Consider the following 17,658-nt stretch of genomic DNA (forward strand, 5'->3'; position numbering starts at 1 on the left):
CCGATTTTTGAGCATGTTTTAGCTTTTAATATTTGAAGAAAAGCCATCCATCTACTAAAACAGATTCCCTGCCTTTTATAGCTTAAGGCTATAATGAAGACAATGCATCATTTTTGGAATAATTGCTTGAATTCCTCTTCTCTCTGAATGGCCCACTTGGGCTGATATCACTGATAGAAATTGAAGGTTTCTTCCCCCAATTCTTAGTTCTATTTTGCATACATCAGTGACTGGAGCAATATGATAAGTTCCTCTAAAAATAAAACCTGCATATTTAATGAAAGGAGAAACGATGGTTAAAGCTGAACCAAGGTCTATACGTGGCAGGTGTGGTGTGTTGTTTGGAAAGGGTTACCTAGTTACATACAGCTCCATGCTTAGCCTTTCCGGTCAAGAGCACCGAGCCCGTTTTCTTCCTTGCAGCAGCAAAGCATTTGACACACTTAGAGCTGACTCTCAGCCAGTCCAAGTAGAGGCAGCTAAGGGAGAAGCGTTCATTCTGGGCAGGTGGGAATACATTGCAAAGCCGTGACACCACCACCCCTGTACCAGAGCGACGCCACATCCCTTGCTCTCAAGATTGTTCTAAGCATCTGGAGATAACCATGGCTTCTCCTAAAAAACATTTGGGTCTTAGCAGCACTGGCTCTACTGCCATGCAAAAAATCATTTGCTTCATTTTAAGAAATATTTATAAAGATCCTTACCTCCCATGATAGAATTAAAGGAAAAAAGCCATGTAAAATGCTTAGCACACTGCCCAATATGCAATCCATTGTTATTATGTATTATGACCACTACCAAAAAAGCATTTTATATCATGTTTCTTCTTCCAAACCTTTTGCCTAGAGTTAATAAGCACCATGAGAAATTATTGATGAATTTCTTCACATATTCTGTCTTTCCTTGGCTTACCGTCCTGGTTTTAGTTGCCCTGCAGCAAATGGCATACTTTCTTTAAAAGAAAGCATCACTGCTTCTAAGCCTCCGTAGGGTGATCAGTGAGCGCGACTGACATTCAGTCCAGTTCGAGCCAAAACCTGTCACGTGGAATTTGAAAATAATTGATGTTAGGCCTTAAATTCTGAGCCACATGGAAAAATCACATGAGAGGTGTTTTCCTGTGCTTGAAGCGGGTGTGGTTATGAGGAAGAGGAAAGCAAAGATGTACCCTCCCGTGTGTCCCACCCCAAAGTTTCACTGGTTTCGTTGGCTCTTGGTTGCCCCTTGTGCCCGCCGTCTCTCTCTGTCTAGGAAAGGCTCAGAAGTCCGTACGCCTGCGTATCCCTGCTGGTTTAACCCGCTTCTGCTCTTCTGCCCACTCTAGTGGAAATGGATAGCCTTTCTGAACTCTCCCAGCAAAGTACCAACCACGTCACCTTCGGCCAGCAGCCCGTCCCAGGGAGCACAGCCGAACAGCCGCCGTCCCCCGCGCAGCTCTCCCACAGCGCCCAGCCCTCTGTCCGCACCCCGCTCCCGAACCTGCACCCCGGGCTCGTCTCCACGCCCATCAGTCCTCAGTTGGTGAACCAGCAGCTGGTGATGGCTCAGCTGCTGAACCAGCAGTACGCCGTGAACAGACTCTTAGCCCAGCAGTCCTTAAACCAGCAGTACTTGAACCACCCTCCCCCGGTCAGCAGATCCATGAATAAGCCTTTGGAGCAGCAGGTGTCCACCAACACAGAGGTGTCCTCGGAAATCTACCAGTGGGTCCGCGATGAGCTGAAACGAGCAGGAATCTCCCAGGCAGTATTTGCACGTGTGGCTTTTAACAGAACTCAGGTCAGTTTTTCTTGAAACCACCTCTTCTCGCTCCCTTCTTCTCGATTCCCATCCATTCGGATGTTTGTTCTTTTACTAACGTGTTCTTTCTCTCCGTCTAGTCGCATTGCCCGCTCCTGGTGGGATTTAAATTTTGTCACGTCTTCCCCAACAGATAACCTCATCTACCAATGTAGAGGTTGACCCAGATATAGGGGCCTGGAAGGACAAACGAACAGAAATAATATTTCAGACTGGCTTTACCTATGCTTTTATATCAGGAAAGCATAAAGTGTTAGTAGTAGAAAGGCTGAGAAAAGTTTCAAGACTTGCACGAGGTGGTTGGTGGGATTCCAGGTTTCTAGCCCAGTGAGGACTTCTTCTACAGCTTTTTTCATGGAAACCTCTAGGAGCTCAGTTAGCTGTTTCTGGCTCTGAATTCAGAGCAGCCATTTTGAGAAAAAAAACATCATCGTGGGTTATTGACGTAAAATGCTTCTCAGCTTTGTCCTTTCTCCTCTTCGGGTTATTTGTAATGTTCTCCTGGCCTCTAGGCCAGACGTGCACACCCTTATTCTGTAATAAGCCAGATAGTGAATATTTTAGACTTTTGAGGGCCCTAAAATCCCTGCCTCAACTGCTCAACTCTGCCAGTGTTGGGTGAAAGCAGCCACGGCCAATGTATAAGTGCGCAGGAGTGTGGGGTTCAGTAAAGCTATTTACACAACAGGTGTTAGCTCAAGCTGGCTGCAGATCCTAGCTCCAGTGCTCCCAGCCTACTGTTCGCCGGTTGGTCCTCCTGCACAAATTCCTATGAAGATCCTGTCAGGGTGGAATATGTTTTGGAGGAGCCTGGAGAAAAGATGACAGGTGATATGGAGACTCTGAAGATAAAGAGATTTGAGAACCTAAAGCACATTTTGGTTCTATTAAACTGATAATGAGAGGATCCTTTTTTTTTTTTTAATTTCCCTTTGGAAACCAGTATGTTTATTTTTGGTCCAGGTACACTGACAAACCAAAAAAACATGCACCTTTGATTGGAATGAGGACATGGTGTCCTTTCAACTTTCTTGCCTTACCTCTGTTTTTTTTTTTTTTTCCTGTCGTTATTTTTTTCCTTGTCTGACTCATATTTTCCTCTCTTATTTGGGTTATTTTGTTTGTTACCTGATTAGAAGGATACAGTTCTGCTGCAGAAGTAATCTAGTATTAATTCCTTCTTGGCAGAGTCTCCTTAGCGAGGAGAATCCCAGCTGTGACTTATTTTGGGCTTGCCTTCGGTAGATTGGGAGGTAGGAGACCTGAATCAGTCCTAAAGTCAAGTGTTGCTTCCAGGTTCTGCATCTGTGTGTGTACGTTGGCTGCTTTGAGAGGGTGATTTTAGCAGAGATTGGAGCCTCAAGTTAAAACGTTGCGGTTCTAACCTGGCTCCATACTTTTACAACGTAAAAATGTATTCATTATCAGTTGATAAATGGGTACTTTTTTTATAATTCATTTTTTTTAAAAAAGAATGAATGGCTCAAAAGTCAACCTTCTAAATACTCCTGGTAGCTTTTTTTTTTTTTTCCTTTGGTAAATAGCAATAACTATCAGTAGTTCTCAATACTGACCAAAAAAAAAAAACAAAAAACGTCCAGCCCACTTAAAAATTCATTAACTGTTTGTTGAATTGAATTGAAAGTCCATGGACCAAAAAAAAAAAAAAAAATCCATGGATGAAGACAACATTGGCATAGATACAAATGACATACAGAGTTACATACAGATAAGCATTTTCATGATTTAGCCAAGAGTTGTTTCTTAAATGACCAAGGAGAGTTTACTTCATATGGTGGAGAATGACAGGAGAGGAGCTGAGGGGGAGTTAGAGTGAAGTTCCCACCCAGCAGTACATTTTCTTTTTGGTTATGACGTTACAACCATTACTCTGAAGAGTGGCCTTTTGTTCTGCTGTTAGTTCTCACACTGACAAATTCTACAGATATCTGTAGAATTTGTTACTGGAAGAAAGAATTCTCTCTCTTTTTATACCAAATTAATCTCTTTGAAAAGATAGACATCTTTGTGGTTAACATCAAAAAGAGTGACTGTATTTTTCGTTGGTGATGAGTAGAATGAAAAAACTAGTACAGCTTGATAATAGATTCCTGTAATAATAGCGAATTTGGGGGGGAAAATCATTAACCAAAAATTATTTCTCCCTGGGTGATGGAGGGGTCTAGTTTTAAACCTTTATGTTGATATGTGTTGCTCCTCAGTAAAAGTGGATTTTGGGCCATATTTGAAGATATTTGATTTGAATAGTGTGATTTTCTATGTGTATTTAAGTGTTCACTTTTTTATGAACTAGCTTTTGCACACGCAAGCATACGTGTATTTTGGGTGGTCATACTTAGAAACACCACACACACAACTGCATTTATTTTAACGATGACACATTTATATGAATGTATGTAGTATGTTTATTTCAAAGTGTATGCATTTCAATAAAAGCAGGTGCAGAGTGAGCGTGTGTAATGTGTGTGGAGTACGAAAATGCACATGCTAATGCATATGTATAGATGAGCTCTGCAGAGTAAAATCTCACGTCACACATTTATGTGCACTTATTACAGCTAAAAAATGTAAAATATGTACATACCGATGCAAAGCTATATGGTCTAATCGGATAAAAGCATTGTACCCTTTAAAGAATATGTTAAAACATTATAATAATGCTAATCTGAGCTGAAAATATTTTAGTCATTGACAGTTCTGTATAGCTTTAAAATTCTGGATTTCATATTTTAATTCTTAATTGGAGAATTTTCTCATCATCTTAATAGGGTCTTCTAAATTAAGACATTCTTTAAGACTTTTACATGTGGCTGTTTTTTTTAAAGTTTACCTTTTCTGAAAATTTATGGTGAAATTTATATAACTACTTGTTTTAAGGAATTTTTCCCGTTCTGAATGGATGGGCGTATATTCTTTAATTGCTTTTGAAGGTACCAGCTTTTAGCATATGTCATTCATTCAGTTATGCCTATCTGATGTCTTTTTAATGGAAACCCAAGGCTAAAAATAATTGTTGAAGCTTGTAGATTTATACTTTTCTTTTCACCCCTTCTATATTATTGCTATTTAAAGGTTGTGATATCTTTTAGTGCCTTTTTTTTTTTTTTTTTTTAAATAGAACCGGGCATTTAACTCTGGTCCCATCCTGTGACTTTTTCCTTTTCTCTCCCCCTCCTCTTGTCTTGGGCACACTTTATTTTCCAGTAAAATGAAGAATGAAGATGGATTATTCAAAACTGATAACAGTAATGGACCATCATGTAATGTTTTATTGAATTTGAGTTCTGTAAATTATGTGGTGGAGAGAAATTTGCCTGCTTAAGTATAACAGAAATTGCTACTATGTTCCTATAATTCTTCACAGTGTAATATAAGAAAAGTCCACTATCCATATCACTATTGAATAAAAGGTAAAAAGGTGCTATTACCCCATCCTGACAGTTCTCAGTTCGCCTACCAAACAGCACAGATAAATGTGTCTGCTTAGGTAACTTAATTGGCCGGCAGCCAAGGGAGTGGGTGGAGCTTGAAAATAGTCTTTCACCTGGTCATGTGATCAAAAATTCACCGAACAACAAAGGCAGGTAGCCTTGAAGGATATTGTCTGTATTTTCTTTTTAAGGGGGAGGTTTCATCAGCTCATATTTTCCTTCAGAGGGCTTTGAAGTTCCACGAAGCTGATAACATCTATTTGTATCAGTGATTATACTCAAAGACGAGACAAACGGGAGACCAGACAGGCTTTTTTTGTGCAGATTGGCAGTCTCTTCCGCTTATCTGCTGTTTTAGAGAATTCGTAATTAGCTTTTGGAAGTACTGATAATATTTATTGAAGGCTTTTTCCTTTCTTTTACAATATCTAATGAGTTTTACTGGTAATAACTAACTTGTAAACTCTTTTTGGAATGTAAAACAGGTTGAGGAATTCATCTCATTCCTAAACTCATTCCATAATTGAAAAAATTAAGAATTCTCACTTAAGCACTGTGTAACTACAATGCAGAGTAATTTTAAGTTTTCATACACAGAGTATGCATCTAATTATTTGTAAGATGTGAAGTCCCAGTGAAACGAAAAGCAGCTTCTCATTTCCAATAAAATCAGTAGTCATGAGATGCTGGTAACATCCTACCTAACATACACAATCTCCAGCTTTCTTCCCAGAAACAAGAGTTACTGCTAAGTTTTGCTTACTTTAGTTCAATGAATTTATTGAGCACCTACGATGCAAAATATTGATTATATATTTTAGTATTGTTATTTCATCATTTTTATGAGACAGGTAAGGTATATGACAACTTGGACATACTAGTTTTTAGGAAATAGAATAAATCTTGGTAAAAGGTCTCTCTTCATATCTAATCCTGGGGGATTGATACAAATGACCTTGACTTAACTTGGGGACTCTGTACTACATTTTCAACCGTAGGAAATGGGCAACAGAGGCTGCGAACATCTTGAATCCATAAATGCGGCTATTTTAGTAACAACTCTAACGTCCTGAAACACCCATAGCCATATTCATGTTCTGAGAGCAGTCATTTTGTTGTTCTAAAGTAGCATGAAAAAATGTTTTTGGTAATTAACGCTCTCTAATCAAAATGTTTTCTAACAATGTTTCCAAGCATTTCCACCAGGGGGCACTCCCCTCATTGAAAGCTCTGGGCCAAAAAGCCCCAAAGGTTTCTAAAACCACCTGAGACTGTCTACACTGGCTAATTTATAGCTCTTTGAGCATTCCCGGATTTGAAATACCACTTTAGACCTTAGGCATACTCCAGGTAGGAAAACGACACTTGCCCCTTTAGAATAATTAATATAAGTGGCAATAAAATGCTTTGCCCCTAAAACACATGTATGCTGAAATGGGAAGTTGTGCCAATATCTAAATATGGACAGTGAGAGTCCTCGATTCTCTACACAGTGACTTGCTGTCTTCTACTTTAAGCCATACAATGATGACTCAGTCTCATGTTAGCAAGGCTTGAGAGAGAATAATATCATGGATTTTTTTCATGTGTTTGCTTTTTGCACTTGCCTCGGGACACATTTTTAATAGAAATATGTGTTATGTTACTTTATTTAAGATTCGTAGATGTTGAATTTCCCATTTTCCAAATATAAATAAAATCCTAAATATTTATAGGATCTCTTTTGACCTAATCTGTTTTTTTAAATGGCTGACCAAGTATTGCAGATAAACATCTAACACAGTGCCATGGACCTTTTCATTGAAGGCGGACCCTGAGCACCTGTAATTACCCTGCGAATTTACCTGTGGATAGCATATTTTGTTCGTTAAGGTTCCATCATCCAGAACTCTTTGTGTTCCGTAAACATAGAATTAATTCATACAGTAGATATGTATCAAACATTTATATGCCAGGCATAGTGCTGAGACGTCAGAGCTGAATGTTAGATTATTATACTCCAGGAATTTATGACGTATATGTGTATATATTGTGTGTCCTCTCTCTCTCTCTCATTGATATATTTTGCTCTCAAGCACACTTTTTTATCTATAACATTTGGGGGGCAAAGGGTGGTGAATAAAGCCTACTTTGTTACACCTATCTGCAAACATTTTTTGAGACATATCCTTTTTAGTTTCAAATATCACACGTCAAAAACAGTCAGTCTTGTTAGTTGGCCTTGTGCAAATTAAAGAGCTGGATGATTGACTGCCTGTTTGCTTGAATTTTAGTCACATCGGCTGGATGTTTTGCTCCTGTGTAGACACAGTTGCAGCATGACTTGTCAGTATCATGAATGAAAGGATGTGTGTCCATTCTTAACCGTCCAAATTCTTAACAGCGAAACAGAAAGTTCAGGTCTTGTTTCTCTTTTTTTTTTTTCAGTTGCAACAGATTGAGCAAGAGACTCTTAAAGATTTACTCTTAAGCTCCCTAAGCTTGTTGGAAGTTCTTTTTTAATAGCCTGTGAATCATTTTTAAAGTGGACAGTGCTTTTATACTGCCTACACCCAACCGTTATATTTGGGCAAAATGGTACCTTATCACTAAGGAATTGAAAATAAAGCTAGGTTTGCCCCTCTGGGAAACCACAGAATATAATGTTTGGCTTTGACTGTTTTTATTTATAGTTTACCCTCCCAATATATACCCATTAACCACTAGCATTAAGTCAGGACATATTGGAAAGTGCAATTTACAAATTATGTAGAAATCTCAATACAAATTTTTTCTTAGCTTGATTGTGATAAGCTGGTCTTTGGCTAAGTGTAGAAAGAAAATGTGCCTTGGTGTCCCAAGCATTAGTTGACGTGAAAGATTGAAGAAATAAAGATTGCTTAGCTCTTATTTAAAATTTTTTATTTCTAATCCTTCTGTTTGTATAGTCTCTCTTCTTCCTTTTTTTAAAATGTGTTTTTTATTTGTATGGTGTCTTAAACACATTAGGGAAAACCCCATCCAATTTTGAAATCATTCTTTCAAAAGTTAAAAAAAAAAGTTATAAATTAATATTCTATTATTTGGTGCAACAGGTACCATAAAGACTTTTCTAATGGTTTGTAAATGTCTATCACAAGGTACGATTCTTATTCACTAAATTAATTTGATTTTTTCAGAACCAAGAAATTTGATGGTAGGAAAATTGGGTAAATATTCTTTTCCTTGGCATGCTGTGATAGAATTTTGCAATGTGGAAAAGTGATTATTTCAGGTTTTGTCTGTGGCTTCTAAAATTCACAATTTCTATCTGTGTTTATAGCATTTATTTCAAATAGTATTTAAAATCATTTGCGGTAGTTAGCATGGTTCTCTTTGAATGTAAGTTGAGAGGGTCATTTTGTATCTTTGACTTTAATAACTTGAAGATGAAGCAATACCTTAAAATATTACTTGTGAAAATAGAACATAAACCTTAGGTGGTGCCTCCCTAATGTACATGTTTGTAATACAGTACAGCGCATTGCTTAGTATTCTCTTTAAAGACTCACCCTCCATCTCTAGAAATGCCTTCGTATGTTTAGATATAGGGCAGTTGGCGTTCTTCTCCTTTGTCTGGGTTGCTTGAGCTATACAGCTCCGTGCTGTTGTATTATGAGGACTTCATTTTTTCTTTTTTGTTTTGTTTTGTTTTTCTTTGTTTTTTCTCTATTTTTTTTTTAAATGTTACATTCAAAAAATATAAGAGGTCCCCATATACCTCCCACCCCCCTCACCCCATTCCTCCCACATCAACAACCTCTTCCATCATCGTGGTCATTCATTGCATTTGGTGAATACATCTTGGACCGCATGGATAGTGGTTTACACTGTAGTTGACACTCTCCACAAGTCCACCCAGTGGGCCACGGCAGGACATACCATGTCCAGCATCTGTCCCTGCAGTATCACCCAGGACAACTCCAAGTCCTGAAAATGCCCCCACATCACACCTCTTCTTCCCCTCCCTACCCCCACCCCTCAGTGGCTACATGGTTCATTTATTCTTAACTTCCTTCCATCGCCTCCTGGTGAAAGATTTCCTGGCAAGTTGAGCTACTCAAAGGAAGGAGACCAATTAGACAGTTCCAGTTTATATGTAAAGCTGATGCTTAATAAATTTAGGAATACAGTTGAGGCTCCCGGCCCACACTGGTAGCTAGACTCCTCCCATGTGGAACTGGTGCCTCTGACTGTTCCTTCTCTGGCAGTGTGGGAAAGGAAAGGGAAGGGTCGCGGGCGGCTGGGCGAAGCGCGGGGCCGCTCACCGGGTGCCCCCCTCTCTCTGCAGGGCTTGCTTTCAGAAATCCTCCGGAAAGAGGAGGACCCCAAGACGGCCTCCCAGTCTCTGCTGGTAAACCTCCGGGCTATGCAGAACTTCCTCCAGTTACCGGAGGCGGAGCGGGACCGCATTTACCAGGACGAGAGGGAAAGGAGCCTGAACGCCGCCTCGGCCATGGGCCCCGCGCCCCTGATCAGCACCCCTCCCAGCCGCCCCCCGCAGGTGAGCCGCCTCCCGCAGGTGAATCTCCCCGCAGGTGAGCCCCCCACAGGTGAATTCCCTCCCGTAGGTGAGCCCCCCACAGGTGAGCACCCTCCCCGCAGGTGAGACACCCCCCCCCCCCCCCCCGCAGGTGAGCCCTCCCCTCAGGTAAGCCCCCCCACAGGTGAGCAACCTCCCTGCAGGTGAATTCCCCCTGCAGGTGAGCCCCCCCACAGGTGACGCCCCCTGCAGGTGAGCCCCCTACAGGTGACGCCCCCTGCAGGTGAGCCCCCCACAGGTGAATCCCCTCGCAGGTAAGCCCCCCCACAGGTGACGCCCCCTGCAGGTGAGCCCCCCACAGTTGAATCACCCCCTGCAGGAGGCCCCCCCACAAGTAAACCCCCCCTCCGGTGAGCCCCCTCTCCCACAGGTGAGCCCTCCTGCTTCTCCTCTTGTTTTCATGTATCTAGCGACAAAATGGTGCAAATGGAAATTGATCGAGATTTAAAAGGTACGAATAACTCAGAGTTGCTCGAGGAGACTTTGGTCCCCAATGGCCAATTCTGATATGAAAACAATAAGCCACTAATTAGAGGAAGGAAAATTGCCTTCTGTTTCTTCATTTTTGGGGTTCTTTGGGGGAAAAAAAGGAGCCTTTAAATGGGATATTTGTCTCTACTACTGTTATTAAATAAAGAAATAGTTTAAACTCCATAGGAAAAAAGGGTAATAAAGTTAATTTTACCCCTACCAGTTAAGAACCCTCATTTGAATAGTAAGTAAGTGAATAAATAAATAAATAAATGTATACTCTCCAGGACGGACTGCAGCTGGTACCAATTACATAATTGTCTCGTTTGTAATTTTTCATCATTAAGTTCAGCACAATCCTTGAAGGCTGCTTTAAATGGGCTGATAAGGAATTGTGGCCCTATTCCCAGAAATGGGCACATTTTCTATTTCTCCAAATTTTTGTACTTGGAGGAAAAATGTCATCTTCCCAAAATGTTGTATTTGTACATTTGTTTTACTATTTTCTCAATCAAAATCTAAATTATAGTCTTATAACTATTTTGAGCATTCAAGCAATTACTTTTCAGCACAAAATGAACGATAATAGTTTGATAGTGGATTAGATTCAAACCCACAAGCAAATGCATTTCTTACACTTAATTTGTGGTGTGTCCCACGCTTAAAAGTAAGATCAGCTAAAACTGGATAAAAACTGAATATGGAACTCATATTCAGAGCATTCAAAGAGTATAGTGTCATAATGAAATTGTATCTTGATGTTAATTTCTTTACACTATTAGTAAAACAAAAAATAACTCTACATTTCTATGTGTGGAAATACAGAAAAAGCTCATTTACCACTGCAGAATAAAACCACTCAGATACTTCATAAATAAGGAATAGACATACTATTCAGCCACTTGTTGAGGATCTGAAACTGCTTATTGTAAATGTTCTGAAGCCACAAAAAAATCCGTTTTCTCCATTTTTTTAAAAAATGAAAATCAATCTGGTCTTAAAATCTATAGGAGCAGACTGTAAAGAAGTCGAAGCTGTAATTATGAATAAGAAAGTTCTGTTTCTCCAGCAGAAAAAAAGTGCTCCTGGGTACATAATACCCACCTGCCCACCCACACAATTACTGAGTCTAGTCCGTAGAGTCTTCTATAAACTATCTCTTTAAGGTAAATAGGAACTCTTTATGTATGCCTGTGTGATTAACTTAAAAAGGAAAAACAACAACAAACACCCTCTATTTGGGGCTTGGTTTCACACTTCTGCAGTGTGGGTAGTTCAGATTTAATCCACACACCTTCACTAGGTAACTTACCTCTTCTAGTCATCCCTGAATGGGCAGAGAGGTATTTTACTCATCACTTAATTGCGCTACTGAGGAAAGAACGGCTTACTGGAGACGAATGTAAATTGAGCTCTGTCTTTTATCTACGCAAATGCTTGCCTTAGTGTTCTTTGGTCCAATTCTTGTTTTGTCATTTTCCTAGAATTTTAGTGCTTCCATTTGTTTTCCAAATGTGACTCTGCTCATCTTATTCATCAAGTTTTTCTTTAACTAAAGTTAGATTTGTTCTTATTAAGTGTTAATTCCTTCCATATATAGCTAAGATCCTATTGAATAGCTTTCATATATAGGTGTTTAAAGGCTGTATCTGCTGATAAATTGGGATAGGTAATATATGTAATTTATTTTGGTCTGAATTATTGATTAACTGGTTGAGCCACCCTTAGCTGTATTTGTTTGTTCTTAAGAGGGGTTGAGATCAGTCCTTAGCTGGGGTGATCAGTCAATGATGAACATATAAGGTATAGAGAGAGTCTTAGTTGAAACCCTTGCAAAGGAAAAATTGTTTCTCTTAATGCAATACTGCTGTCCAGCTAACCAAATTCCCAAATGATTACCTGGTATATGTGTGTATGTCTGTGTGTATAATTGTATTTCATTGCTCTAACATAAGCTTTTAAGGTGCCTTATTTGCGTCACTGAGAAGTCCCTTGCATTATGTAATATTAGCATAAAAGAGCTCACCTTTTCCCCTTTAACAAAATGATAATGATGCATTAAACTGTATTAAAAGTGTTATCGGTGCAAAATATTTTATATTTGGAAAAACATGTTAGAGGGCAGTTAAATTTGTGTTGTTTTGCGGTAGTCAAAATTGAATATTATTTAAAATTGGAGCCCATACACCACTTGTAAGGTTTTAATATACTCATGACAAGTGACTCAAATGGACTGAAAAATGGAGGAAACTACAGAAACGGTTATGTAAAACTTTCTATTTTTCAATTTTATGTTGTCAGTACGACAGTGGACTGTATAGGATCGTGCAATTTGAAACACGTTTTAAAACTAACCTTGGGCTCGGGTCTTACCAGAATCCTGACTAATCTACAAAGAGATGCGTGTTGTAGGCAGAGTTCCTCAGTGGCTCACAGATCACCTTTAGGTCGGCAGGACTGGGTCCTCTTTCAGCTCCTTCCCTGTGGACTTGAGGCCACACCTTACCTGGTGCGGATTGCCCTAAACTATTGGCGGGGTTGGATTCTAAGTCCATCCTTCAGCAGGCACTTCCCTGGTCTGGGTCAGGACCACTTGTACTTCCTAGGAATGTCTCACGTGGGGACCCCAGACCAGTGTCAGCAGTTACCGCCGCGCTTGTCTGCCCTGCTCAGGTGAGGTGCCTCCTGTGCCGGCAGGTAGGTCCCTTGTGCTCCAGTGGGGGCAGCCCTACCGTGTCCTTGGGCTGGGGCTGGGACAGTGGCTTCTTTGCCAGACCTGCTTGCTGAAAGCATGTTTTCACAATACACGTACTCCAGTTGCCATTATTGTTTGATAATAATTCACAGGTGTGGTTTTTTTTTATATATACATTAATTCATTAATTTATTGACTCCCCATACCAACTTTTTGGTATGAGAAAAACGAGTCCAAGGTCTAGTCAACGTTTTCCTATCCCCCACTTAAGTCTATTGTTCTCTTCTGTATGTCAAGCCACCTTCTCAAAGTACAAGCTTATTTCAGAGTTGGGACAAGGAGATTTGACAACCTTTTCTTTTCGTCATAGGGATGGGAAGTTTCATGGCTAAATTAGGGAGAGAAACACTTGTGCATATTCTCCTGATAGAATACAATAAAGGCTTGACAAATGTCCGTGTTAGAAGGCTTGTGGCAATCTGGCACTTTTGAGTTTGTGGAGAAAAAGCCCCTTTCAAGCTTTGCTTGTGTGAGACTATGTGGATGAACCCAACCGCTGCAAAGTTCCCTCACCGTCAGGGTTTCTTTTCTGCCTATGCTTGGCAAATTTTCCAGATGGGTTTAAGAGGAATTCTGTTAATAATAATAGATGATAATCTGGGAACTCTTTTTTTCCACAAAACAGATAAGTTTTAAATAGGCGATTTCAACCTTAAGTGGTACTAGTTTTGTGTGTTTTAGTATGTGCAACTTTGGAGTTAAGTTAAGCAATTTCTGACATTTTCATAAGGCTAGTTTGAAAGCCTATAATTATTAGGTTACCACTTCTGTATGAATGATGTAATTTTTCTGTTTATTTTGCATCTCTGTAATTCCTTAGTTTCTTCTATAGTAAGGTATAATATTTTATAAAATGCTCTGGAAAACTTGTAAAATTCATATTAGGAATATGTAATTTAATCTGATAACTGTAAACTTCCATCTCTTTACAACAAATTCTTGTATAATATGGCAAAGCATCAGTTCATCTTGATTTCAGGTTCGGTCACAGGCAGGAACTCAGTAATTGGTGTAAGTTTTATTTGTTATGGGTCCCTTGAATAACATTATTTTAAGGTCTCACTCATGCTTGCAAATGCCTTCTTTTAATGGTCATTTTTTAAAAGTTAGAGGGCCTCTAAAAGCCCATATTTGAAAAATTAATAGTGTTCCTACAAATGGAAGAAAAGTCCAAAAAGAAAGAGTCACGATAATCAAGACCATTTTAATTAACTATTTTCTATATCACCAATTAGAATGCCTGGGAGCAGCTTATCTGTTACATGGCATTATTAAGAAAACATTTGTAGTTTACGTATCTTAAAAAATAAATTCAGTTTGGATTTGTAACATTAGTTACAATAAGGCCCTTGGTTGCTAAAAATTAGACATTAGTAAAGTAGATTTAGCAAAGGGACACCAAAAAGCAGTCCCAGCACGTCTTTAAAAAAACAAGATTTTTCCCAAATAAAGAAGGCTGATATAACTTCATAACCTCATGGGGCTATAGTGTAGTAGTTTCAAAGATAAGCATTAGCAGCAAACATAAGCTCAGATTTCAGCTTTTCCCCTTGGGCAAACCACTTAACCTCTGGGTTAAGAGTTTTCCCAATTTTAAAAGGGGGTAGTAATCGTACCCACTTAGGGCTCTTGTGCAGGTGAAAAAGTTCATGTGTGATAGCACAATGACCAGCACGTAATGCACAGCTAATAGATGTCAGCTTCTGTTATTACTGTAATCATTATTAATACGACATAAAAACTTTAATTTTCGTGCATGTGAGTGATATGCTTGTGGACAGCTTTGCCAGCAGCAAGGAGTAGCCCGTTCCCCAATCAGGACTCACAGTGGGGTCAATTTTGTGGCACCTGAAAGTATGATGGAATACATTCAACAATCCAAGAAGCAAAGTAGAACTTTCATGAAAAATGCGTGTTCTTCACAATTTTAGTGTAGTAAAAAACAGACCCTTGTACTGCTCCCACACCCACGTGGGAGGATAAATAATACAAACTCCAGTTCTTAACTACTTCCCGGCGCCACCGTAATGATGGAGTGGTATACCCTACCTTGATAAAAGCTATGCAGGAAGCAACGCAGTTATTTTACCTCCTGTGTTATTTGTGGAGAAGAGCTGAAGAATAGTTTTGTTTTGCCTGGAAAGAGCTCCATTATGAATTTTAATGTGGGGTATAATATTAAAAGCTAAACCAGGATTAAAGAAGATTTTTTTTTTGTACTAAGCTAAAATAGTACTTAGTAGAGTGAGGTATAAAAGATTTTTGTTTCCATTTTTACCTGGGGAAAAATTCAGCCTTCTTAGTTTTGAAAAGCTGTCCAAGTCAGTTCCCCTTAAGCAACAGCTTGTGTTTAAGGAAAAATGTGATTCCAGAATTCTAATGCTTATCTATGATGAGATGCATACCTGGGCCAACAAGATAGCGAAGAACTTTTCAAAATATTTTAAAAATGGCTGATACATTCAGATATTTTCTTTGTTTTTTTAAAAGGTTGTTTTCACATTTGTGAAAAATGTTTTTGGATATACTTGGTTTCCACTTTGTTTTGATTGTGTTGGCTACTAGGAAAGGATGACTAGATCATTTTTATGATTTAAAGGTCTTGCTTTTTGGTCAAAGTTGTAATTACTTTATTAAAAAAATTAAACCAAATACATTTTCAGAAACAAAATCATAGGGTCGAAACAAATGATCACAGCCTACCTCGAAGGTAAATTCTTAAATATAATTTTTACAAAAGAATGAAAATTATGTTGAGAACACTCGGAAATGGCACATTTTCAAAGCCTCACCCTCCTAGATACTGCTGTGCGGACTGCTCCCAGGAAGGACTTCTTCCATTGGGCTGGACAGTCGTGCCCCCGTTTCCAGAACATTCCATCTTCAAAGCGATTGAAATGGCTTTTCTTTTCCCTTTCATTTAAGCAGGGAGAAGAATAGGTATTAAAAGGGACCCCGTGGAGGGATCAGATCAAATCTATCCCCCCCCCCCCCCCCCCGGCCCGAAAGCAAGACCACCCCAGAGCAACTCTGGGGGCAGTTTCTGGCCATGTGGTAGCTCTTCTGGTCCTAAAGTGGCGTTTAACGGATCACCGCTTCCAAGCCCTGCTCTTCTAGTTCCGCCAGTGCCCCTGCTTCCCAGAGCCACGGGGCTAGAAGGGCAACTCCTGCCACCCCTCTCCCTCGTCCAGGTTAGACCTTGCCCCTCGTCCAGCCCCACCTGCTGGTCCACCAGGCCTGTGACCAGCCTGCTGCAGGGGGTCTGTCCTTGCAGTATTAGTGTCCAGGTAGAAGCATCTAGCTCCTCTTCAAGATTAGCAAGGAGCACTGTTCTTTTGCTAACTTGCCAGACTTAGGAGGATTCAGAAGGTATGTTTTTGCTCCTCTTTATTCTCTTAAGTACAGAGAAATGAATCACCGGGGGTATCCTCTCTTCCTCTTTGCATAACAATTATTTTGGGGCAGGGTAAAATGCACCCGGAAAATTTGCAGTATTTCCTGGGGGCAGGAGAGCTATGCCATTTAGTGGCAGAGATCAGTCATTTATCCTAAAACAGCATTTTAGGATATTTTATTTTCTCTCATATCCATATCATATGTGAGAAATTGTCCAGGATGGACAAAAGCCGGATTCGATAAAAAGGCCCTAAGAATTGAGCTCCTTAGTGGTTCATTTTACTGGGGGAAGCGTAGTCCTGTACCTGTGGTAATTTTTCGTTTTCTTCACTTTCCTGGTTAAAAAAAAAAAAAAGCAGCTGCGTGTAAATTTTCTAGACTGGTTCATATAACTGCATAGTGAAAATTAAGCTTGAAGTTTTATAGATGAATAGTATCAGAAAATTTTGAGATGGAAGATTTTTTCCCCCCCCTAAAATTTTGTGGCATTTTCCTGATGCTATCTTCTTGTCATTATTAAAATTATTGATACTGATATTTCACTCAATGTTGTTCCATTTTGAATCGATCTGCAAAATCACTGATTATATATTTTCCTTAACTTGCAGCAGTGTTCTATTAAATGTCGTGAAACATTTTCTTCCTGTCTGGTTCCCCAAGTCAAAAGGAAACGGTTCTGTACAGGGGCGCCAGGAAAAGATGAAATAATTATACAGAACAGCTTGGACATGCACGTGTAAAATGCAACCAGCCTTTGTGATAATTAAGCAAGGCACTCTACCTGTTTCATGGATGGATAGAAGATTTAAATGTGCAGCTCTGCAAATGGCTTTGTTATGGAAGATGTTTTAAATGAAACATAAGAGGAAAAGGCATAAAAAAAGAGTCTAAAATTAAAAAGGCCATAGTATATAATAGCTATTAGTGATGCAATTGTCTGTATTAGGCGCAGGATACCCAATGAAGATGATACAGCACTGTGCATTATGATTTTAATTGTGAATTTCCTTTGTTAGGATTGCAGCGGAAGGTAATTGGGAAACAATTAGTTTAGGGTTTTCAAGTCTTTGAAACTATTCCGTTTTCCAGAAAACTTACTTTATGGCATTATAATTCCTGGCTGTCAGCTGGCAGTTGCTGTCACATTACAGATGCAATCATCTGTGACAATGTGACTTCCTTAACTTAAGCAATCTGATCTCAGGGTAATAACTAATGTT

At 39.5% G+C, this 17,658-nt stretch overlaps 1 protein-coding gene across 10 annotated transcripts in view; it reads left to right on the forward strand.

The window, feature by feature from the left end:
* Window positions 1-17,658, forward strand: part of SATB1 (SATB homeobox 1) — a 97,998-nt gene that overhangs the window by 47,841 nt on the left and 32,499 nt on the right. For all 10 annotated transcript variants that reach the window (XM_071212877.1, XM_058290777.2, XM_058290778.2 and 7 more), the window contains exons 7-8: window positions 1,328-1,782; window positions 9,565-9,777. In XM_071212877.1, coding sequence (XP_071068978.1) covers window positions 1,328-1,782; window positions 9,565-9,777 — 668 coding nt within the window. The remainder of the gene's footprint in view (window positions 1-1,327; window positions 1,783-9,564; window positions 9,778-17,658) is intronic.

Source organism: Dasypus novemcinctus, chromosome 31 (genome assembly GCF_030445035.2).
Source record: "Dasypus novemcinctus isolate mDasNov1 chromosome 31, mDasNov1.1.hap2, whole genome shotgun sequence".
Taxonomy (NCBI): domain Eukaryota; kingdom Metazoa; phylum Chordata; class Mammalia; order Cingulata; family Dasypodidae; genus Dasypus; species Dasypus novemcinctus.